Source organism: Castor canadensis, chromosome 14 (genome assembly GCF_047511655.1).
Source record: "Castor canadensis chromosome 14, mCasCan1.hap1v2, whole genome shotgun sequence".
Lineage (NCBI taxonomy): Eukaryota > Metazoa > Chordata > Mammalia > Rodentia > Castoridae > Castor > Castor canadensis.
Window position 1 is genome coordinate 72,511,694 of NC_133399.1, and position 26,206 is coordinate 72,537,899.

At 35.0% G+C, this 26,206-nt stretch overlaps 1 protein-coding gene across 2 annotated transcripts in view; it reads left to right on the forward strand.

The window, feature by feature from the left end:
* Zdhhc2 (zDHHC palmitoyltransferase 2) overlaps nucleotides 1-18,879 on the forward strand; it is a 53,464-nt gene extending 34,585 nt beyond the window's left edge. For both annotated transcript variants that reach the window (XM_074054737.1, XM_020181995.2), the window contains 7 exons: nucleotides 2,671-2,791; nucleotides 4,792-4,924; nucleotides 7,783-7,909; nucleotides 8,218-8,310; nucleotides 12,743-12,855; nucleotides 14,819-14,893; nucleotides 16,877-18,879. In XM_074054737.1, coding sequence (XP_073910838.1) covers nucleotides 2,671-2,791; nucleotides 4,792-4,924; nucleotides 7,783-7,909; nucleotides 8,218-8,310; nucleotides 12,743-12,855; nucleotides 14,819-14,859 — 628 coding nt within the window. In that variant the 3' untranslated portion in view covers nucleotides 14,860-14,893; nucleotides 16,877-18,879. The remainder of the gene's footprint in view (nucleotides 1-2,670; nucleotides 2,792-4,791; nucleotides 4,925-7,782; nucleotides 7,910-8,217; nucleotides 8,311-12,742; nucleotides 12,856-14,818; nucleotides 14,894-16,876) is intronic.
* Nucleotides 18,880-26,206: the final 7,327 nt, after the last annotated feature.

A 26,206-nucleotide genomic window follows, 5' to 3' on the forward strand; every position in this document is an offset into this window, starting at 1 on the left:
TAACTTCCTGCTTCCTGCACTGTCACTTCCCATGTTGAAGCCCTGTTCCCACCAACCATTTCAGCTATAGGCTCCCTTGTAGAAAGCAGTAGCTGTGTTAATTTGTGAAGGGTTTGATGCCAAGGACCTGTCAGCTGGTGCCGTCTGAATGGAGGAGACAATATTTTTAAATTTCAGATTAAAAATTTTTAAACTTTATAGGGCTGGGGGTATAACTCAGTGGTAGAGTGATTGCTTGCCATGGGCCAAAGGCCTGGGTTTGAGGCCAAATACTATATAAACAAAAAATTTCTGTAGCCATTATGTGAATGTATCTTATTCAAGGACTTTTAGGATATTACCAGACTGTGGGACAGCCTTTTATGTGGGTCTGGTAAACTTTAGTATCTGTCAACTCTGAGATTGAAATATTAGATAAACAGTGCCTCTCTGTTTTTCAGTGATTTCAGTCTATCTGCTTTTGCCATCAGGATTCGAGGGATCAATCTCACACTTGTTATTTTAACTAAACGAGAGTTTCTGTAGTGTTTGCTTTATTGGGTTTTCTAATTATATTAATAATGCCCTTGTAGGTTAGGTAACACAAAAATAAGTAATTTTAGCTTCAACTGATTGACTGCTATATTTTAAACTATACATTTAGTCTGTTACCCTTATACTAATGATGCAAAGAAATAGAAATGATTTGTCTTATTTTAAAGGGGAGGAAAGTGAGGCACAGAGAAGTTGAAGAGTGGTCTGAAAGTCACACAGCCAGGTTTTTGGACATCAAAGGTCACATTCTTTTTCCAATTGAGAATCAAAAAGCAATTGCTCTGAGACAGAAGGATATTTACCTAGATTGTGTTTTGCTTCTCCATATGAAGTCATTTCTTTTCTAGACAGAGGAACCTCAGACTCAAAATGAGTCCTCTTCCTAGTCTAGAAAGCAGTAGGCAGTTGAAATGTCTAACCAGAGCTTTCTATCATAAGAGAGTAAGATATTATTCAAAATAAATTCTATTACTCTGTGTCCTCTTATAATATACATACTAAAAACTCTTAAACACTTCATCTTTATTTACTTTCTCTTGTTTCCTGGCAAAACAGGTATTATAAAAATCTGTCATCAAAATCATTTTCTTTCAACAAAAGTGTTCTTCATCATTTAATACAAAAGCTGCTTCCTGTATTCTGGTAGGAAGAGAAGCAATCTGTCCTGTTCCTTCTGATTCCCCTCAGCAAACCAGTCATTGTTTATCCCCACATGACCCAACAGCTACAGCACACCAGACTTCATCAGCCATTCTTTGCTCTTGAAATCAATTCAAGTAAGCAAAGGCAGTATCCTGTATTCTTTTGAGACTGATTGCAATTAGGCTAGGTTTCCATAGCTTTGTTTCCAGAATTATTTCTTGCCATTATTTCATTCCAGTGACATAAAAGCAATCTCAGCAAATGGTCTGGATTTCCATTGGAATCTCTGGAGCTGCAAAAATAACTGTTTTCACATAGCACACATTCATAACTTTTGGCTTCTTTATGAATTTCTTTCCCATGTATAAGACCCTTAAGTTTGAAAATTAGTAAGTCCAGTGCTGTTCCCTTTACCTAATATTTTTGAAGTAGGAAATGTAAATATTTTTTCCTGTGACCATAGTTTAATTTAAAAAATCTAGAAAGAAAAATGTTTCGTTTTATTGGTGCATTCAATAGAGAGAGTGTATTACCAACACTAGAGTGGAAGGAGGGCATCCGAGAAGAGGAAACACTGTTAGTTCTGTGCAGTAGGCTCATTATACCAGTTAACAATGAGTTAACTCAATCAGCGATGATACCAGCCAGTTCTCAGAGGCATTGTATCACATTTGCACAAGGTCATCCAGTAATGCCCCTGGCTATGAAAAGGAAAAAGAAATTTGAAAGAGTGACTATGTAATGAATAGTATTTATATCTTTTTTATTGACATGATAGTTGGAATTCTACCTTCCCTACCCAATACATAATGATTTTTAGAATATGAAGTAAGAATATTTTAATTCCCATATTTGGAATATAGAGCTGGATTTCAGAAACAGTCTCAGAGTACTTAATTTACCAGTAAGGAAAATGAAATTCGAATAGATTTTCACTACACATAATTCTCTAGTGTCACATGTGCATTACAGCTGAGTCTGTCTGGCTCCCAATCCTGTTTCTTTTTTTAAATCTCCCATTTAACATGTTTTGACAATCTGGTTGCCTCAGTGACAACATGAAAGAAGTATGTAAAAGATTTCATCCAGTTTGGGAAAACTTAAAAGAAACTAACTTACTTAATCATAATTGGAAATCAAACCTAAAGATAACCTGGAGGAATGAAGTGAATTCTCAAATCTGCCTTTGCTTCCTCTAGTAAGCTCTGTGCTTTTAGGCATGTGGTTATTTTGCACCTAGACTTGGAATGTAGGCATATTAATCATGATTGATTAAAGCAATATTAAAAATCATATAAGATCTAAACACAGAAATCCTTTTTAATGAAATTAATTTTTTAATGTTTGCACAGGCAAGGAAATTTTATGGCTTATATTTAAAGAAATGCTAATAAATTTAAAATGAGAGAAAATCAAACACTGTGTTAAGTTTGATCATATTTATACCTAGGTTGAAAATGTAAAACTCACTGAGACCTTTTGTTTTGTTGGCAGGGTGAACAATTGTGTTGGATTTTCAAATTATAAATTCTTCCTCCTTTTCTTGGCTTACTCTCTTCTGTACTGCCTTTTTATTGCTGCTACAGATTTACAGTATTTTATCAGATTTTGGACAGTAAGTCATTACTTTCATGAATTTTTTTTGTATCCAAAATCTATAATATACATTTCTAGCAGTGAATTATTTTATACATTGACTTTATAGAATAGAGTTGATTTTTATGTACAGTCAGTCCTCATTATTCACAGATTTTGTATTTGTTATTCGCCTTCTCAAGATTTATCAGTAACCTCCAAGTCAATATGCACAGAGATTTCCTGATCATCTGAGACATGTGTAGAGTGGCAAAATATTGAAGTGCCTACCCTGCACATTCCTGGTTGAGGTAAAAGAAGGCAACGCCTAGTCTTCTCGTTCCAGCCTTCATACTGTAAACAAGTGTGTTTCTCACAGTCTATTTGGTGCCATTGTTTTTGCATTTTTGTGCTTTTTGTTGATTTTGTTGTTTAAAATGGTCTTCAGACGTACTGCTGAAGTGATGTCTAGTGTTTCTAAACAAGACTGATGTGTCTTATGGAGAAAATACATATGTTTGGTAAGAACTGGAACTTCATTCAGGTATGAGTTCCAGTGTTGTTGGCAAAGTTTCATATTAATGAATCAATACCATATATTAAATAAGAGACCTTTCAACAAAAACCCACATCAAACAAGGCTGTGAATGGATCAGTTGATGAAGATGGTGTGATGAGAGGATTGCAGGAAGCACCCTCTATCTTTCCCATGAATAATGGTTCAGTATTCACAAATTCACCATTCATGGCAGTCTTATGGAACATTACTACTGTGAATAATAAGAATTGATTATGTAAGAAGATTTTTTCAATATTTAAAAAAAGAGGTCATTTCTTTTCACGTGTAGCATTATTTTTTAAACTCCCATGTCTGCCATGTCCTGACTTTTGATTAAGTGTTGCTAAATGAAGGCAAAATGAAATTATTTTCATTGAGTTATCATTTATTATGGCAAAAATTTATGAACTGCTAGATCATTTACATGAGATTTGAACCAAATTTAATACCAAAGAGTTACTGAGTGCTTACTATATGCTGGTTAGAACTAGGAAGACAGATGGACAAATGTGCTCCTAGCATTTAAGATACTACTTGCTTTCAGTTGAAGAATGATCCCTAGTGAATGTCCAGGAGAACATCACTTCCGTGTTCCTCATTTCTATGGATGGCTTTCATTCTACACCACAAATATATTTAAAAAGGAAAGACTAGAGTTTCCATCCTGCAGACCTGCTGTCCAAAGCAGCCAGTGAGACCTTATAACCTCGATCCATATGACATGTTCGACAGGGAATTGACACACTATAACCACCCGGCCTCTCTGGTACTCTGTGTGTACACAGCCCCAAGCTCTCCCCAGTCCAGCTCTCCCTGGAGCCAGTTCCAACCATCCCCAGTCATATAGTGAGGGTCAAACTGGTTTTTTGGTTTTATTTTTGTGAGGTGGCCTATTTCAGCCCATAGATATTGTAAAGTATATTTTAGACAGATGTTATTCACAAATGTTGATTTTTTTTTTCTGTGATGCTACTATTTAAAATAGCTTCACGCATTATTGTGGGTGTGTTGTTGTATGTTTCTTTTAGTTGATAATGATGTTTGCAGTCATATAAAACACCAATGAGATCAGTAACTAAATTATGCCAGTTAATCTTCATTTTCTGGCATGATAAAATCACTTAAACATATTTGAATTTGTAGGATATTAACACAACATGTTCAGCTAGTAAATTTAAAACCACATTTTATAGTTCATTTTATCTTGTTTCCTATTGCTACAGTTCTGTTGCCTTACTTTTCCATGTTTGGATCATGTAAAACAAAATATCCAAAATTTAAATCTTATTCATATATTTATATCCCCAAACATTTGATATTAAGATGAAATATATATTTATTTTTTCTCCTTAAGTTTTAACATGAAACCATGTTAAATTTAAGAAAAATTTTAAGCAAAAAAATCATGCTAATTTATTTATAAAAGTAGGGAAATAATTGTCCCTTTGACAAAACATTTTATTTTCTTCCTTTCTTTATAGAATGGCCTACCTGATACTCAAGCCAAGTTCCATATTATGTTTTTATTCTTTGCTGCAGCTATGTTTTCTGTCAGCTTGTCTTCTCTGTTTGGTTATCATTGTTGGCTAGTCAGCAAAAATAAATCTACATTAGGTGAGTATCCAATGTAGTTGATAGCATTTTAAATACATATGTAGATATTCATTGAAAGTTGCCATATGATTAAATGTCATCCTGTCCTGACATGGTAACAGTCATTCTTATTTCCCACCTATTTTGTGGAATGTCACTTAGTTAATACAAGTTCATTCATTCCATATATTTATTGACTTTCTATTGTGTGCAAAACATTAGGTATATACAGTGGTGAGCAGGGGCAAAACAGTCTGTTGAATGGCACAAAAATTAGTAACAGAACATAAAATTAATTATGAAATGCAAAGTACTTTGAATAAAACAAGGAGGGTGAATGAAGTATGGATAAAGGATAGGAGGATAACGGAAGGAACTGTTTAGAATGAGTTATCAGGGAAGAGTTCACGACAACAAAAAGTACTCAACACAAGAAGTCAGCATAGAAAGAGCCAGAAGCTCTTAGCAGAGAAAACAGTATATTCAAAAGCCCTACAGATAAGGGATACAGCAACACCAGCACTTAGATGGAAAGGCAGAGCTATAAACATTCATTATGTCGTAAGGAACCAGAAAAGGAAGAGCAAGGTAAACCTAAAGCCAGTTGTAGGAAGGGAATAATAAAGATAGGAGATAATAGAAATAAAGAATAAAAACTTACTGAAAAATCAATGAAACCAATCATTGATTCTTTTAAATTATCAATAAATTTGATAATTCAGTAAATTTGATCTACATGAAATGGAAAAATTACTAGAAACAAACCACTGAACTGAAGAAGAAACTGAAGAAGAAACAGAAATTCAGAATAGATCTGTAATCAGTAACCAAAACCCTCACAACAAAAAAAATTCCAGGACAGGATGGCTTTACTGATGAATTCTACAAAACATTTAAGGGAAGAAATAACACTAGTTCTTCTTAATCTCTGCCAAATATTAGAAGAAGAGAATGGAATACTGCTTACCAAGTCAACAGGTGGAACCAACCCAAAGCCTATCAGAAGATGGAGAAAATACGAAACAATGCAATATTCCTTGATTGTAAAACTGTTATAACACAACACACATGTACCTTGAATGCATGCTAAGTGAAAAATCAATTCACATGGATTATGTATTATGTGATTTAATTTATTTGAAATATTCAGAATAGATAAATCCATGGAAAAAATCATTATTAGTGTTTGCTTGGAGATGAGGAGAAAAGAGTCATGGAGTTTCTTTTGGGGTGATGAAAATACTTCAGAACTTATACATGTAATTATTGTATCAAGGATTATGAATTAATGATTTCATTAAGTTGTTCACTTTAAAAAAGGCTTAATTTTATTTTCTGTTAATTTCTCCTCAGTTAAAGCCACCACCACAACAAAAAGCCCTATGGGAAAAGATCTAGGAATATTTGAGAAACCATCCATGTGGTTGGAGCGTAGAAGCTAAAAATGAGAAATATACTATCAAATTTGAAAAATAAGCAGAGACTGTGCTATACAGAGTTTCTAGACTAATGTTAAGATTTTGAGAATGCAAACTCTTATAAACACTTAAAGCTGTGGGATTCCATTATTATATACAGTTAATTATTGACATACAATTCATATTGTTTCATTTTTTTGACAGGGTCTCACTATGTAGCCCAACCTGACCTTGAACTTACAATGTAGTCCAGGCTGGCCTCTGCCTCATGAGTACTGGAATTACTGGCGTGAAGCTTGGCTTCATGTTTGTTTTTAATATTTAGGTGAAATCTTATTACAGAAGACACTATTAGAAAAATATTTAAATAATAAAGCAATTTCTAAGCAAGATAATAGCATTTCCAATTTTATTTTGGACAACCATAATTCATAAAAGTAAACAAATTGTCTCTAGGAGCCTTTAAGCACTAGAAATTTTGAGGTTTAATTGTAGCACTGAAAGAACTTCCTTTGATAATCTGTTCCTGTAACCTTAAAATAAAGTTATACACAAAGCTCAATATCCTGGAGTGACAAATGCTAAGGATTTGTAAATCACATTTTTCATAGTATCTGACTCTGCTAATTAGATTATATTTTTTAAATGATGAACAAAAATAATGGATTCCATGTTTGTTTATTTTCTAAAAATAAAATTTTAGATTTCATATTTAAATGTTATACAAGAAGAAAACAAGCTGGCAGAGTGGCTCAAGCCATAAGAGCACCTGCCTAGCAAGTGTGAGGCCCTGAGTTCAATCCCCAGTGCCACCAAAAAAAAAAAACAAGAAGAAAACAGCATTGTGAAAGAAGCATTGATGACCTAATTTAGGTCCCACTTCTGTATTTCTTTGTCCCATGACCTTGGGCAAGTCCCAGAGCCTCTCTAGATTTCAGCTTCAATGTGCAGAGAGGATATAACCAGATGCAATGTATTCTGGATTGGATCCTGATATTGACAACCTGGTTATAGAGTATACTATTGGGTCAGCTGGAAATATTTTATGATTAGGTAAGGTAAAATTTCAATGATAAAAGACAGTGGAGTTTATTGACTTAAGAAAACAGATTATAAATTATGAAAATTATACTTGTTTTGATTTTAAAAGCTATGTAGATTTAAATACATTGTCCTTCCAACTATGTAGCCACTTATCAAAAGATTCAGCTGATAGAAAGTTTAATCTTCTCACTTGTGTTTTATAATTTTCTCAATGTCAATTTATTGCTACAACTCATACCTTAAGATATTTTAAAACAGAACAGATAACCTGTATATCAGGGCTGTTCATGGGCACATGTACTCACAGGAGGCTAGCCATTGGCTTTCATTTTCCTCACTTGGTTCAATTATTCCTAAATATTAGGAATCACTAATAAATGTGTTCTTCACTCATATGATTTCTTCATCATTTTTTAGAGGCATTCAGAAGTCCAGTATTTCGGCATGGAACAGATAAGAATGGATTCAGCTTGGGTTTCAGTAAAAATATGCGACAAGTTTTTGGTGATGAGAAGAAGTATTGGTTGCTACCCATTTTTTCAAGGTACTTTGTTGTTACATTTTTCAGGTTTTACATAAACTAATGAGAGTAAGGCAGCAATACACAACGGCAGGAAAAGTCTATTGTTCCATGGGTCTATAATTCTGTATATGCATTTCTATTTTTAAAGTGTTGTTTTATGTCCCACTATTATATCAAGGTGAGAATGAGTGCATTGTCTCACTAAATATAAACACAGTATTGAAGCTGGTCTCTGATCCACATGTTTTGCTCTCAGACATCAGCATTTTCACAGGGTTTCACTGTTCTGTGTTTCATGGTTCAACTGTAAGTTTTTATTTTAATTATAGTCTTGGTGATGGCTGCTCCTTTCCAACCTGCCTTGTTAACCAGGATCCTGAACAACCATCTACACCTGCAGGAATGAATTCAGCAACTAAAATGTAATTCCACAGTTTCTTTTTCTGTTTTATTGTCAAATAATGTATTTAGCTGTCTTGTGTTTGGGTTATGTAAAAATAAATTTAAGGGCATAAAATAATTTACTTCAATGATTTGAACTTGGAGCAAGACAGGGAAGAGAATGTGATTAGGGGAGGGATACATGGTGAGCTTCAATATATTCATAAAATTCTGTAAATGGTCAGGGGAGGCACTGGGCACAGTGGTGCACATCTGTAATCCTGGCACTTAAGGAGGCCGAAGCCGGAGGATCACAAGTTGGAGGCCAGCTTGGACTACACAGTGAGACCCTGCCTCAAAGAAAAAAAGAATAGCTTAGGTGGAAATGGATATAAACTCTCTATAATTCTCTGTACATTTTAGTTGATTCAAATATATTGTGATTTAAAAAAAATTAGCATATAACAAAAAAATATAAGTCAAAATTAGCTCCCATTGCTCCCCACTGACCTCTGTGTCTTTCCTTTCTGGTAACTTTTCATAAAGATGAGAGAAACTTCCCAGGATCAGACCTATAGAGACCAGAATTGACCCCAACATTGTTTGACATTTCCTTTGTGCTCTTTAAAGACCTGAGCACTGTCTGGATCATTATTGGCAAGAGAGAAGAAAAGGGAGTTTGGACATTCATTGGAGACTTTTGCTGCAACTTTAACTTTCTTTTGATTCCAGTCTATTGAGAATTTGAGGATAACAACAGAAAGAACTGAAATTTAATTCTGACTTTGCAACAAACTGGTAAAATGAAAAATTACTTAAACTTTTAAAATACTGTATATGACTTTTCAGTGATATGAAGCACTATTTATAACAGATTCTGTACCTCCTAAGTTTTAAATGAAAGCCAGCAACTAACACATTATCATTCCTTATTAAGTTTTAGATTTTTCATAGGACCCGCAGTGTCACATAACCAGGACCTACACCAACACTCCTCTTGTCCAGTGAACATTTCCTATTGATCATAGGACTTTTTCCTATGGAGCCTAGAATAAGCCCAGAGTCTTTTTCAAGGCAGTGTTCCTGTTCCAACATCATTTTAAGTTGTCAAAAGAGAAAAAAACTGTCTGCCACTTTATTTTTACAATGCAGGCCAGACTTTACCAGTTAGTGAAGAGTTCATTCTGGTGTATTTCACAGGGACATCCAAAGACCTCAGAGTTCTTGGGACATGCTCCATGAGTTTTGGCTTGAAAATTACACAGAGTTAAATATTAGTGGGATTTTTTAGTACTTCAATACAGAAACATCTAGTTCTAGTAAGTTATGTAAGATATGTTTTCAAGCTTTTATAATTTGTTTTGATGGTACTGGGGTTTGAACTCAGGGCCTTGTGCTTGCTAGGTAAGTGCTCTACCATGCCTCCAACCCTATTTTTTGCTTTAGCTGAGTCATACTCCCATCTCATCCTTTGCCAAGGCTGACCTTGAACTGCAATGTTCCCTCTGCCTCCTGAGTAGCTCGACTCACAGGCATGTGCTACCACACCCAGCCATCAAGCTTTTATAAAATTTAATAATGGTTTGTGGTAGTTCTTTCCCTGTTCAGAATCTTTTTGTAGCTTAGGAATTTGTGGCTTTTAGAGAAAGTATCTCTAAACAGTGTCAGTTCTGATATTGTTACCCAGCTAGGTAATCTTGAAGAAGTCAAGGTAGCTCTCCAAGCAAATTTTCTCTTTTCTTCATATTTTGAGACCAGATTTGGACAGCTTAAAGTCATTTTCTTCTACAAAATTCCATAATTTCCCTTGGTTAGTCTATACAAAATTTCTATGGCTAGTCCTGCTGTCCTCTCTACTCAAGGGTTGTGTATCAGGCTATCTACTGGACATATTCACCTGAATCTGAGCATATAAAAGTCATTTCTGACTAAACAGGTTCAAAGCTGAACTTTATTAGATTTCTGGCCATTTATACCTGCACCCCACACTAGCCTAATTCTCCTCCATTCTTCCATGTATAAGTATTAGTGATCTCCACTGTCTCAGGGGTTCTGGCTAAAGACTGTAGGAGCATTCCAGAGTCCTCTGTCAGTTACCTTGTATTTTTACTCCATTTGAAAATCCTGTCAGATAGCCCCTCAGAATGTATCTGAATTCTGACTACTTTCTTACCACATCCAACTGTTCTCCTGGGACAAGAAACCATCACTTCCCACATAATTATTTCAGCAGTTTCCTAATTCATCTTCCCAGGTCCATGTTTGCCCTACTCTAGTCTTTTCCTCATTATCACTCTTTGGCTCAGAAGTCTGATGATGTCCCATCTTATGCAGGTTAAAAGCTAATGGGTGTCCTTACCATGCCTTACAAAACCCTCACTGATTTGGCCCCAGACACCTCTCTGATGTCATTCTTTATCACTTTCTCTTCACTCATTGTCCTTGAACACAATTGTCTCCTTGCTATTTCTCGCATACACCAGGCTTGTTTCTTATGTAGTGCTGTGTATATGACCAGAGAGTTCCTATGTCAGATATCAATTCCCTTCTAGTCACCTTCTGCTTAGGTATAACTTCATCATGACAGGCCATTTTTGTTTATTTATTTATTGGTGGTACTGGGGTTTGAACTCAGGGCCTCATGCTTGCTAGGCAGGCACTCTATATCATTTTTGTTTTAGTTATTTTTCAGATAGGGTCTCATGCTTTTTTGTCTAGGATCATCCTGGACTCTGGTCCTCTCGCTTGTGCCCCTGTATAACTGGGATTATAGACATGTGTCCCAGCTTATTGATTAAGATGCCATCTCATTAAGTTTTTGCTGAGCTGGCCTTGAAGTGCAGTCTCTGGATCTCCAATCTCCTCCTCCCAAGAAGCTGATAACAGGCATGTGTAACTACTTCTCGCCAACAGGCCATCTTTGATAATCCTTCGGAAAGCAATAACTTGCTCCTGTTTCCCCTGACACTTTTTTCAACTGTCATAGATCTTATTGTAACCTGACTTACCATATGTCTAGCTTATTATTTTTCTTGAGTTATAATGAAATTTCCAAAAGTGCGAAGGCTTTTGTTCATTGATGTAATTGGCATAATAAGTACTGTGGCATGACTAGACCTTTGCCATTTGTTAGAGTCCTATTGGCAGCAATGAATTTGCAAGGAGTTCCTAAACTAGTTAGTGTGCTGTACCTATCTGTACTCCCTTTCTTGAGGAATAGTATGAATTAAAGTAAAAGTTGTTTTAATATGAATAGGTACAAACCTATATGGGCACATGATTTTTTTTAAAGATTTATCTCTGAAATTTTAATAAGGATCTGTTAAAGCTGCAAAAATTTAAATATTCTAAAATTTTACATATGAGGTAATTACTATGGAGCAAAGCTTAACTTTACATCTTTAAAAATATAATTTTATTCAACTAAATATGGGAAATTATTTTTCCTTTTGAACATTATTGTAATTACTATTGCAGGGTATTTTAAAACTCCACTAATAGTTTCTGTGTCAATAATTTCTCATAAGTGAAATACTATTTTATGTATTTTTTCTATATCATTCAATATATTTGGCTGGTCTACCTAAATTGTAATGATATTCTTCTTTTAAGACTCTTCAGTCCTCAAACTGAGCATCAGATTTAAATGACAGATGTTTTTAATATTCCTGCAAGATGGTGCTCACGCTTGCTGTTTCAGTTTTATACAGGGAATAGAGAATTCTCTGTTCCTGACTATGTAGGCCACTTAGAAACATGAGGGCAGTTTTTCTCAAATCTGTCTTCCTACCATCACCTTCGAATTTTTCCATATCCGTGTATCACTTTATTAATATTTTTGTTTAATATATTTCTTTAAATGATCACCTAAACTTATTTTTAACCAATTTTATGTCACTGTCACAAATGAGACAATTTTCCATAAATAGAATAAACTAAAAAATAAACCTGATAATAAAATACCAATCAGGAGAATTAAAGGAGACTGGAGACAGAACACTAACAAGAGTTACCTTGTGACTGGAGTATTATTCAGCCATAAAGAGTAATGAAATTATGTCATTTGCAGGAAAATGGATGAAACTGAAGATCATAATGTTAAGTGAAATAAGCCAAGCTTAAAGAGCCAAATATTGTGGTTTTGCTCATATGTGAATCTAGACCTAAAATGATAATAATAATATTAATAGTGGGATATGAGTATAAAAGGGAGACTGAGGAAATCAGCAGGTCGGGGAGGGTAAGTGAAGAGGATCAAAGTACACTGAAGATAGATAGATTGATATGAAAAAACCATAATGAAATCCACCAGTACTGTTTGAAAAAGTGGGAGAGGGGCTAAGGGAATGTAATGGATGGAGTGAATTTGTTCAAAGTACACCGTATGCATCTGTAGAATTCCAACAGTGAGACACCCTAATACTATTAATGTATGCTAATAAAAAGAATTAACCTGCTATGATTATTTACCAGTCCTGAAAACCATCAGTTTCCTGCCAAGCCTTTGAGAGAGTCCCAGAGTCATCTTCTTACTGATTCTCAGTGTTGGACAGAGAGTAACACAAACCCAGGAAAAGGCAAAGCTGGTAAGGGTGTGCTTATTCAGCTTCTTTTCACTTCATTTTATTTTATTTTGGTGGGACTAAGGTTGAATTCAGGGCAGGCGCTCTCTACCACTTGTGCTACACCTCCAGTTCATTTTTGCTCTGGTTACTTTGGAGATGGAGTCTCTAACTATTTTCCAAGGCTGGCCTTGGACCTCCATCCTCCCAATCTCAGCCTCCCAAATAGCTAGGATTATAGGCATGAGCCTAAAATAAGTTGCCTGGCAACTTATTTTTAACAGATGACAGTGGTGAAAAGTCCATTATGGTACTTACAGATTTTTTGTTTTGTACCTTGGAGTCAGATTTCCATTGTAAATTTAGAAATTTTTTCAAAACTTCTATTTGTGAGGTATTTTAATATCTATTAGCTGTAGAAAATAATTTTTTAAAAGATGGCTCTACATTGCTTTTCTTTCCACTTTAAAGAACCAAATCTTTATTGCTGCATGTGAGCAATAAATTCAAAATATAAACTACAAAAATGGAAAAATGTAATCAACTCAAGTAGAAGATTGAAAAGTATCCAAATAGAATCTTAAATTATGTAGCTGTCTTTTATTCTGTCTATCCATTTTCAAAATGTCTGAGTGATTGCATAATTACCATAACTCTAGCTATCTGTGGTTTCTTCTTATCTCTCACACATTTCTCTTGTTCTTGGTATGATTCTAACTTGTTGATTTCTTCAGTCAATATAGTTTATTAGCAAACAATAAGCAAGGATTTGAAGTCAGACCTGATTACAAACCTCAGTTTTGGCACTGCTTTAGAATGTGATATGTGTTAAGTTACCTAACTTCTTTTAGACTTAGCTTCTTTATTATTTTTTTTTCTTAAGCCTGGTAAGGGTTAAACAAAATAATGTGCTTATAATGCAGGTGTGTGGGTATGTGTGTGGTATCCTGTAAATAAGTACAAAATCATACATTTGCAATTAAGTCACTGTCAACTAGAGAATCTTCAGATTGGCTACTTTTAGTAGTTCCTTAGACCTTTTCTGCATTTCTTTTTTGTTTTCAAATTTACATGCTGTCTGACTTTGGTTCATTACACTTTGAAGTATTTACTGATTTATTTGGAATCTGTTTGGGATTTAGTGAGAGTGAGAAACAAATAGTCCTGAACTATACTCATTATTTAATATATAATTGGCCATGTTCCCCTAAAATTCAAGTTTTTTTTTTTTTAAAGAGTCTTGTTTTTGAAGACTGCATATGCCCTTTGAAGGTCCTCATGGTTTGAATATTTATAATTTGGTCTCTGTCTTCACTTTCTGTCTGTGGGAAGGATGAGGCATTGCCTAGGCAAAAGGAGATGGCGCCTATTTGCCATTTTGAATCCATCAGTTCCTAAGAGGCAAAGAAGTGATGTATAGTTGTGGTCAGTTGTTGGGGTGGGGTAGGGACAAAAAACTCTTCCATAAGGGAATCATGAGTCACCTTACAGTCTCCCTTAACTCAGGAGATTTTCTTTCTTTTTTTTTTAATGTGTTATTCATTATTTGGCATTTAGATTAATTTTTCTGTTCATTCGATGGATGAATTGAGAAACTTAACTTTAAAGGGTTATAGGAAGGGAAAAAAAAACATGAGAATGATCAGATGAGAGAGGGCCTAAAGATTACTTTGACTAGGATGATATAGGTAGATGAAGAATTAGGAAATTAAATGTAAACAACATCAGGCTCAATATATCTTTCATTATTATGTTACCCTATTTCCTCAGGTGTGTAGCTCTAGTTTTTGGTGTTTTGTATGTATGTATGTGATACTGTTTGTGACTGGCACTGTACAGTGTGTGAGTGAATATGAGAGTCTTTATATAATAAATCATTTTACAAATAAACATTCTTGCATCTTTGCAAGAATTATTTATAGATAAATAAAGAAGTCTCTGCCTATTTGTTCAAAATAATAAAAACATCTTTGTGTTCTTTTTTAAGGTATGAGCAATCCTGCATTAACCATGGAGAATGAGACTTAACTCTTCAAGCAAAGTAAATTCACACTTTATAAAAGTAAGATTTCCCTTTATCATTATGTTTTATATTTTTAAGTTTTTTAGTTTTCTCAGAGGCAATACTTTCCATAACTAATATTTATTTTTGAGTGACTCACATTAGAGGACATGTTACTTGACCTGTTAGATCACATTAACCATGCCAGTGCTCTGGACATAGACCTAACTTCAACTTGGTAAACTGTAGAAATAAGTTGATGAAAAAAGTCATTTTTATGCTAATGTATTAATGAAAAAAATCCTAAAATACTGAACTTTACATGAAAATTATCGTCACTTCATAGGATCAGAGTCATAGGATTTATCTTTCTTTTCTGTCCCTTCAGACATGAAGTCATCATATCCTTGGACCATCCATTAGCCAAATATTACTGGGTCCAAGGATAAGATGATTATGTTTTGTTAGCACAAACCACTGTCATCTTTCATTTTTGGTCACAGTAGAACCTTCATGGCACATGTCATCCTTAAAACAGTAAGAGTTCCAAATCATTTTCTTTCTTTCACTTTTGTTGGTATGAAGTTTGAATTTAGGACCTCATACTTGCTAGGCAGGTGCTGTACTACTTGAGCTATTCTCCCAGTCCCTTTTTGATTTAGTTATATTTTTAGGTAGAGTCTCGCTTTTGTTCAGGGATAGCCTTAGACTGCAGTCCTCCTACCCATACTTCCCCACATCTGGGATTATAGACATGAACCATCACACCTGGCTTGTTTCAGTGTAGTGATAACTTTTTGCCCATGCTGGCCTTGGACTGAGTTCCTCCTGATCTCTGCCTCCTGAGTAGCTTGGATTATAGACACCATGCCAGGCTTCAAATCACTCTCCTTAAATTGTAATTTTTCAAAAAAAAAAATACCTGTAGTTCTAAGTCCTTAAAACCTAATTTATAAGCCCTATAGTCAATATTAAACTACAATAAGGACTTCCTTTAAAATAAATCCATTGCATCTAAACAAAACAACTATATGTAGTATCATATAAACACAGTATAAAAAGTTGCACTTTAAAGTTATCAAGAACAGTTCTCTATTTACAAAACTGAAATCTAGAATCCTAAAGTCTAACAGAAGCATCAAAGCAAAATAATTTGTGTCAAGATACTTCTTAGATACCTGATTTTTTATTTGTTTCTTTTGTTTTGGCTTTAAGGAACAGCCAGGTAATTAAAAGCAAAATGAAGATATGATAATTTTCCAGTTGACTAGTGTTTCGGTTTTGGGAAGCCCAGGATCAGCTCTGAACATGGGATGTACAGTAGATCAGACTGACCATGACTATGGTTGGAATAGTGAAAACTCAATCTTCTGAATTTGGTTAAATGTAAAGAGACATTATTAACTTTCTGGAAATAATCCTAAGACTGTAACTGTAAGTGTAGAAATATGAACCCCTAGCTAATGCTGCAGATAAAATATTTTGCAGAACATATGTAAAGCGTAAAATTTCACAGGACAGTTTTCAGCATTTTGAATCATTAGTTATAATTACCATTGTTTGTGAGGTCAGTATTATAAATTTTTCTATGCATTAAATATTTACTGTTGGCATGATAATATTGCATAGAAGTCATCCTGATGTCCTGGTATTTTGATACAGACTAGTGTTGTATTTGTTAGTTATTATCCCCAACACCTTGCACAGTGCCAGAAACATAGTCGTTTGTCAATAAATATTTGATAGGTAAGCAACCACACACTGAAGCCCTCTCACAGAGGGCTAGGGAGTGGCTTAAGTGATAGAGCACCTGCCTAGCAAGTGTGAGGCCTTGAGTTCCACCACCAAAAAAAAAAAAAAAAAAAACCTCACAGAAGCTATTACATTTGAATACGTGACATTAGTAGTATTAATAACCAAATGTTTCTAGCATAGAAAACAATTTTGAACAACGGATCTATGCTATTGCAACAAATAATAAATGAATGGCTTAGCTTTTTTATGGTTAACAGAATATTTTCATGTTTTCCATTTCATTTCAAGGAACCACTGCTGTAGAAGGATGGAAGAGGCTTCTCACAGGAAGGTGCCATTGGCCAGTTGAGTTGTCCCTGCATCCCTTTGGCTGGATATGCAATTTTACATTTTTTATTTGTTTTTTCCTTGTCTTCCCTACTGGTGATTGAACCCAGGGCCTTGCACATGCTAGGCAAGCACTCTATCACTGGACTATAATCTCAGGCTTGGGTTTGGAGAATACTAATTGATTAGTTATCTCTAAGCTACTGCTTAAATATAACACATTTTTTGCTTCAGTATACAAACTGTTACAACCAATACAAAGTCCTATTAATATAAAAGTAATTATGACTTATGCACCAAGGGGAAAACATCTTCTATCAAAACCTGGGAATAAATTCATAGGTCAGTTTTCACCACAGTTGATCACATAAAATTCCATTAATCATTTGATTTTCTGATTTAGACTAATGTTGTTTAAAATTTAAAAGATTTCAAGTCACATTATAACGATAAGCTTTTTTAAAAAATGAAACCTATTGTTACCTTTAGGAAGAAGGTAAGAAATCAGACTTCATTTGGTTTTTCCCTCTGAGTTGAATTCACCTCTGATCATGAGAACTGTAGTCACTATGAATTGATTACAAGTCCAAGTGGCCTACAGCTGACAATCACCATCCATTTTTTGCCAGATTTTAATTCTAATTCTAGTCTTTGTTCCCTATTGGAAAATAAGTATGAACACTGATGCTTACTTTTCAAAACAGTTAGCTAGAAAACTTTTGTCAGAACTAATACAGTGTTATAACAAAGTAATTCTGTTACCTCACAAATATATATTCATCTCTTCTAGTCTTAAATTGGGGAGAGGAAATCTATGGCAACAATTATGAAAACTGTCAGTTTGGCTCTTGTAAAATCTCTTTTTAGGCTATTTATCCTATGGGACATAGTGGAAATACTGAATTTCTATGGAGAATTCCTGATGGATTCATGGATTATTTCTCCAATGATATGTTGTATCCTCTCATAAAACTATGAAAGTTAAACTATATGTTTCTTCAAACCCCTATGAAGATTAGATTATGCAAATCATTAAACAAAAACAATATTCTTTTGGAAATGTAGTTCAATGTGAACTAAATGGTGTGCTGTTTGGAAATTTAGTTTAAGATAAACTAAAATGATGCATTTTTTGATGCCAAAAAAATGTTGGCTTCAGTAAATCTACTCAGAAGCTCTTGTGCCTTGTATGCACTATTTTTAAAAACTCTCATTAAAAAAAAACATTTCAGTGGGATTTAAGTTTTCTTAGTGTTAATGATTAGAATAAGTGATATGCTTCCTTTGCTACTGATTTTGAGAGTTTAAAGCAGATTGCCTTTTAAAAACAGCTAAGTAATTGGTGCAAAGAGTTTAATACCACATAAACTAGAAGACTAGGAGATAATGGAGTAAAAGATCCTTCCAATTACTAATCTTTGCTAGAAATATAGTTTTATATTAAATGTGTTTATGGAAGAACCAATGTCAGCCAAGTCCATTTTATAGTTCATTTGAGTGTAATCCTTTAAATGATAGGATGACAGTTGTTTTCATATTTTATTAAGCTAAAGAGTTTGATCTGACAATCTGCTTCAAGAAATCTCGGAAGATAAATTTTTACTTTGGTCTTCAAGCATTTTTTTGGTCATTGTCATTACCTGAAGTGCCAGACTGGAACCTGTAGCTTTGCTAGAAGTTATAAGGGTAATGCAGCATGTGGTGTATTAAGATTTATATACAGCCAGGGTGGTTTGAAAGCACAGAACTAGGAAAGCTGTTTTCCTGAACAGGATTTTGTTAGATAATCCCTCTTGTCAAACTGGAAGCTAGGGAAAAAAAGAGGGATTTTTATCTTTTATCCTGCTAGAGTACTGTTACTCCTCCAAGTCTTTTATGTATGTACTTAAATACAGAAGTCAATTCACGTGAGACTCAGATTTGAAAAAGTCTAAAAAAATAAAAAATTTTCATTAAGTTGTAAATGGTTCCCTTGTTCCCTTTCTGTTTCCATATTGTGAATAACCTTTAAAGAATTTTTTTGTCTTGTTTTTAATTGTAGGGGGTTAAAATATTTGGAGTAGGTGATTGTATATCACATTATATATACCTGCGTGAACAAAGCACCAAATAAAATATCTACATTTTGTAAATATTTATAAAATTTATCTTAAAAGCATTTTAAATATTTTACTTTAAAAGATGAAATGGCTTGACTCAAACTTGAAGACAAACTTATTTAACTCTTCTGATTGGTCTTTAAACTGATGTTTGATTTTTCCTGGTTTTAGAAATCTTACCCTATAGGTAACAAGATTTAAGAAAATTTTCATTAAAAAATATTCAACAAGTATTCACATTAGTTAGCTATTTGCTGTTATGTAGTGGGAGGGGATTGATTTTAGTGATAAAGGACACTTGCATCTGAATACACTGATGAAGCACTTCCTTCAAAGTGCACATTCACTTCTGATGCCCTAATAAAGTGGCTGTTCCTCTTCATATTGTTGGAATTAGTAACCCTCTGGTGCTGAAAACAGACACACAAGGGACAGAGAAAATCTTGACAAGGCAATTTCTTTTGATCAAAAGGATGCAAGCATGTGCTCACTCCAGCTAAGCAAACACGCAAGCACAAAATGGCCAACGGTGGCTCCTCCTTACATCTCTGATGCAGTTGTACCTGCTCCTAACCCAGGATTTGTCCAGGTCAGAAGTTCACAATCTCCCTCGCTTGGCTCAAAGGCTTGGGGGATGGGTTAGGGCATACAGTTTGGTGGGCAATAGTCATATGGTAATCCGGAAGAAGAAGCAAGGACCCTTTAAACATGCAAGTCACCTAAGATGGCGACCTGAGGAATTTTAAGTAATCTAAGAGGGTAACAAATACTCTGATAGAAAAGATCATTTTTCTTACAATATCACGTCTATATGAAATTGCCTTTGCACTGACAATACAGTTCCTATAATGATACACCTCTCCAGATAGCCTTTCAAAGCTTTCATTGGCAAAATTCACATGTACAGCAGTCATAACATGGGTCATAACACAGGGGAGGAGGAAAGAAAATGAGCTTCTGCTAGTTAGTAGCTAAATAGTTCTGAGAACAATTAGAAACAGACTGCACAATTCCAGTACACTGTGACCAACAGACATACACTGGAAATGTAACAATTTATAAACTACCTTCACTAAGATAATCAAATGCAAAGGATTTATTAGCCAGGTTTCTAAGAAAAACTAGGTGGGGTGAGATCTTCCGGGCACTGAATGAAAATAACTTCAACCCCAGGATACTCTACCCAGCAAAGCTATCATTCAAAATAGATGGAGCAATAAAAGTCTTCCATGATAAGCAGAAACTAAAACAATATGTGACCACAAAGCCACCATTACAAAAGATTCTGCAAGGGATCCTGCACACAGAAAGTGACACCCAACTTAACCATGAAAAGGCAGGCAACACCAAACCACAGGATAAGAAAAAGCAAGACAGTAGAGAGTAACATCAAGTTAGATACACACAATCAAACCTTCAAACAACTAAGATAACTAAATGGCAGGAATCACCACATACCTATCAGTACTAACACTTAATGTTAATGGACTTAATTCACCCATCAAAAGACACCGTTTGACAAAATGGATTAAAAAAGAAGATCCAACAATTTGTTGCTTACAGGAGACTCATCTCACTGACAGAAATAAGCATATGCTTAGGATGAAAGGCTGGAAGAAGATTTACCAAGCCAATGGCCCCCGAAAACAAGCAGGAGTAGCAATACTTATCTCTGACAAAGTAGACTTCAAACCTACATTGATCAAACGAGATAAAGAAGGACATTCCATACTAATAAAAGGGGAAATAGACCAAAAGGAAATAATAATCATCAATCTGTACGCACCCAATGTCAACGCACCCAATTTCATCAAACATACCCTGAAAGACCTAAAAGCATATATAAACGCCAACACAGTGGTTGTGGGAGACTTTAACACTCCATTATCATCAATAGATAGGTCATCAAAACAAAAACTCAATAAAGAAATCCAAGATCTAAAATATGCAATAGATCAAGTGGACCTAGTAGATGTCTACAGAACATTTCATCCAACCTCTACACAATATACATTCTTCTCAGCAGCCCATGGAACCTTCTCCAAAATAGATCATATCCTAGGGCACAAAGCAAGCCTCAGCAAATATAAGAAAATAGAAATAATACCATGCATACTATCTGACCACAATGCAGTAAAAGTAGAACCCAACAACAAAAGTAAAGACAAAAAACATGCAAACAGCTGGAAACTAAATAACTCATTACTTAATGAAGAATGGATCATCGATGCAATAAAAGAGGAAATTAAAAAGTTCCTAGAAGTCAATGAAAATGAAAACACAACCTACCAGAACCTATGGGACACAGCTAAGGCAGTCTTGAGAGGAAAGTTTATAGCCATGAGTACATATATTAAAAAGATTGAAAGATCCCAAATCAATGACCTAATGATACATCTCAAACTCCTAGAAAAACAAGAACAAGCAAATCCCAAAACAAATAGAAGGAGAGAAATAATAAAAATAAGAGCTGAAATCAACGAAATAGAAACCAAAAAAACCATACAAAGAATTAATGAAACAAAAAGTTGGTTCTTTGAAAAAATAAACAAGATCGATAGACCCCTGGCAAACCTGACTAAAATGAGGAGAGAAAAAACCCAAATTAGTAGAATCAGGAATGCAAAAGGGGAGATAACAACAAACACCATGGAAGTCCAGGAAATCGTCAGAGACTACTTTGAGAACCTATATTCAAATAAATTTGAAAATCTAAAAGAAATGGACAGATTTCTAGATACATATGATCATCCAAAACTGAACCAAGAGGAAATTAATCACCTGAATAGACCTATAACACAAAATGAAATTGAAGCAGCAATCAAGAGTCTCCCCAAAAAGAAAAGTCCAGGACCTGATGGATTCTGTGCTGAATTCTATCAGACCTTTAAAGAAGAACTGATACCAACCCTCCTTAAACTGTTCCATGAAATAGAAAGGGAAGGAAAACTGCCAAACATATTTTATGAAGCCAGTATTACACTTATCCCAAAACCAGGCAAAGACACCTCCAAAAAGGAGAACTATAGGCCAATCTCCTTAATGAACATTGATGCAAAAATCCTCAACAAAATAATGGCAAATCGAATTCAGCAACACATCAAAAAGATTATTCACCACGACCAGGTAGGCTTCATCCCAGGGATGCAGGGGTGGTTCAACATACGAAAATCAATAAACGTAATAAACCACATTAACAGAAGCAAAGACAAAAACCACTTGATCATCTCAATAGATGCAGAAAAAGCCTTTGATAAGATCCAACATCATTTCATGATAAAAGCTCTAAGAAAACTAGGAATAGAAGGAAAGTTCCTCAACATTATAAAAGCTATATATGACAAACCTACAGCCAGCATTATACTTAACGGAGAAAAATTAAAACCATTCCCTCTAAAATCAGGAACCAGACAAGGATGCCCACTATCTCCACTCCTATTCAACATAGTACTGGAATTCCTAGCCACAGCAATTAGGCAAGAAGAAGGAATAAAAGGAATACAAATAGGTAAAGAAACTGTCAAAATATCCCTATTTGCAGACGACATGATCCTATACCTTAAAGACCCAAAAAACTCTACTCAGAAGCTTCTAGACATCATCAATAGCTATAGCAAGGTAGCAGGATATAAAATCAACATAGAAAAATCATTAGCATTTCTATACACTAACAATGAGCAAACGGAAAAAGAATGTATGAAAACAATTCCATTTACAATAGCCTCAAAAAAAATCAAATACCTAGGTGTAAACCTAACAAAAGATGTGAAAGACCTCTACAAGGAAAACTATACACTTCTGAAGAAAGAGATTGAGGAAGACTATAGAAAGTGGAGAGATCTCCCATGCTCATGGATTGGTAGAATCAACATAGTAAAAATGTCTATACTCCCAAAAGTAATCTACATGTTTAATGCAATTCCCATCAAAATTCCAATGACATTCATCAAAGAGATTGAAAAATCTACTGTTAAATTTATATGGAAACACAAGAGGCCACGAATAGCCAAGGCAATACTCAGTCAAAAGAACAATGCAGGAGGTATCACAATACCTGACTTCAAACTATATTACAAAGCAATAATAATAAAAACAGCATGGTACTGGCACAAAAACAGACATGAAGACCAGTGGAACAGAATAGAGGATCCAGATATGAAGCCACACAACTATAAGCAACTTATCTTTGACAAAGGAGCTAAAAATATACGATGGAGAAATAGCAGCCTCTTCAACAAAAACTGCTGGGAAAACTGGTTAGCAGTCTGCAAAAAACTGAAACTAGATCCATGTATATCACCCTATACCAAGATTAACTCAAAATGGATCAAGGATCTTAATATCAGACCCCAAACTCTTAAGTTGATACAAGAAAGAGTAGGAAATACTCTGGAGTTAGTAGGTATAGGTAAGAACTTTCTCAATGAAACCCCAGCAGCACAGCAACTAAGAGATAGCATAGATAAATGGGACCTCATAAAACTAAAAAGCTTCTGTTCATCAAAAGAAATGGTCTCTAAACTGAAGAGAACACCCACAGAGTGGGAGAAAATATTTGCCAATTATACATCAGACAAAGGACTGATAACCAGAATATACAGGGAACTTAAAAAACTAAATTCTCCCAAAACTAATGAACCAATAAAGAAATGGGCATGTGAACTAAACAGAACTTTCTCAAAAGAAGAAATTCAAATGGCCAGAAAACACATGAAAAAATGCTCACCATCTCTAGCAATAAAGGAAATGCAAATTAAAACCACACTAAGATTCCACCTCACCCCTGTTAGAATAGCCATCATCAGCAACACCACCAACAACAGGTGTTGGCGAGGATGCAGGGAAAAAGGAACCCTCTTACACTGTTGGTGGGAATGTAGACTAGTACAACCACTCTGGAAAAAAATTTGGAGGCTACTTAAAAAGCTGGACATCGATCTACCATTTGATCCAGCAATACCACTCTTGGGGATATACCCAAAAGACTGTTACTCCAGAGGCACCTGCACATCCATGTTTATTGCGGCACTATTCACAATAGCCAAGTTATGGAAACAGCCAAGATGCCCCAGCACTGACGAATGGATTAAGAAATGTGGTATCTATACACAATGGAATTCTATGCAGCCATGAAGAAGAATGAAATGTTATCATTCGCTGGTAAATGGATGGAATTGGAGAACATCATTCTGAGTGAGGTTAGCCTGGCTCAAAAGACCAAAAATCGTATGTTCTCCCTCATATGTGGACATTAGATCAAGGGCAAACACAACAAGGGGATTGGACTATGAGCACATGATAAAAGCGAGAGCACACAAGGGAGGGGTGAGGATAGGTAAGACACCTAAAAAACTAGCTAGCATTTGTTGCCCTTAATGCAGAGAAACTAAAGCAGATACCTTAAAGCAACTGAGGCCAATAGGAAAAGGGGACCAGGAACTAGAGAAAAGGTTAGATTAAAAATAATTAACCTAGAAGGTAACACCCACACACTGGAAATCAATGTGAGTCAATGCCCTGTATAGCTATCCTTATCTCAACCAGCAAAACCCCTTGTTCCTTCCTATTATTGCTTATACTCTCTCTACAACAAAATTAGAGATAAGGGCAAAATAGTTTCTGCTGGGTATTGAGGGGGGGAGCGGGAGGGGGTGGAGTGGGTGGTAAGGGAGGGGGTGGGGGCAGGGGGGAGAAATAAACCAAGCCTTGTATGCACATATGAATAATAAAAGAAAAATGAAAAAAAAAAATAAGAAAAACTAGGCTAGCAATCTTGGGATTTGTGCTTTAAGAAAACAGCATGTTAACAAAATGTTACTTCATTATATTACAACTAGCAAATTTTTCCTGTTTTGAAATACATGTGAACTTGCTGACTTATGTTATAGGGTACATACTTATCAAATATTTACTTATTATAGTTGTAGTTTTTTAAAACCAAAAAACATATGTACAAACCACAAAAGTCATGATGGTTTCCCCCAGTACAAACTTCTCACCCATCCCTTTACTACCAATTCTGATCTGCCAGTATTTTGTACAGGGATATATCTTAACAGTGAATTTCTCACAAATAACATATGTCCCTACATAAGATCCTTCTGTGGAAACTTTTCTTCTAAGGAGAAAAACATCTGGCTTAACCTCAAAAGCTTTAGCAGCCTACCCATCCTTCCCACATTCTTAACCAGTTTAGCAGGTATTCCCTTTTCCATGTGGACGACTGTGTTGTACGCCTTAAGTATTTGTTACTCTTTTACAAAGGTAACGCTGGAATTTTTTTAACCTTGTCTCGACAAAAATTCATAGATTCTATTTTTAATTGAAATTTAGTAATTTGATTATGTCTAATATCACTAACATGCCAACATTAGAGAAGTCTTGAATTTACAGTTGAGATTTCCCTTAGAACTTTTTACCAAAGGGTGTTATTTTGTTACAGGAAGCTGTGTTTAATAGTGCAAACCATGCACATTCCTCTTCTCTTTCCCACAATGGATTTGTTACTCTTTCATAGTGTGTCCTGGCTTGTAAACAGTAGATGGACGTCACTAGAGGGATTAATTCAGATTATCTCCAGTGAACTCCTGTGGATCCAACTATGAACATGAAAGTATTTCCCAGCACAATTTTCAGTGTAGCAGGAGACTCTGAAATAGGGTATCTGTCTTTCTTCCTTAAAGTCCCCTTGAGATGTGAGTAGAGGGTGTGCTAACATTACTAAAGCCTAGGCAATTAATCACTCAGTCTCTGACACCTTCTAATTGTCCTCTTATACCAGAAAAAAGCACAGATATGATCATCTGAGCAATGCCAATACAGACATTAAATCATTTACAGCCCTTTCTCATTGCTGGAAAGTGAAAGTAAAAACAAAACTGGCAACAAGTGTTCACAGATAGATCTTTGATGGTTTTGTCCATAGCCAGCAACAGCATGCTTATATTGTAATTGTTGGGAAATGTATGTTTAGACTATCTTCCAAGTTGGCTTATTTCTATTAACACCAATTAAGCCAATGGGGAACCTTTAAGAGGGATTTGAAGCACTGGTTTATACTACATAATGGAGTTCCCCATTGCTCAGAAAGGACACTACTATTTTATGATTTATAAAAACAAATACATGTTGCATTACAAAGAAGGCTTAATGTTCTGACCTAAATTTATTTCTAATAGTTTCTGTTTGACAG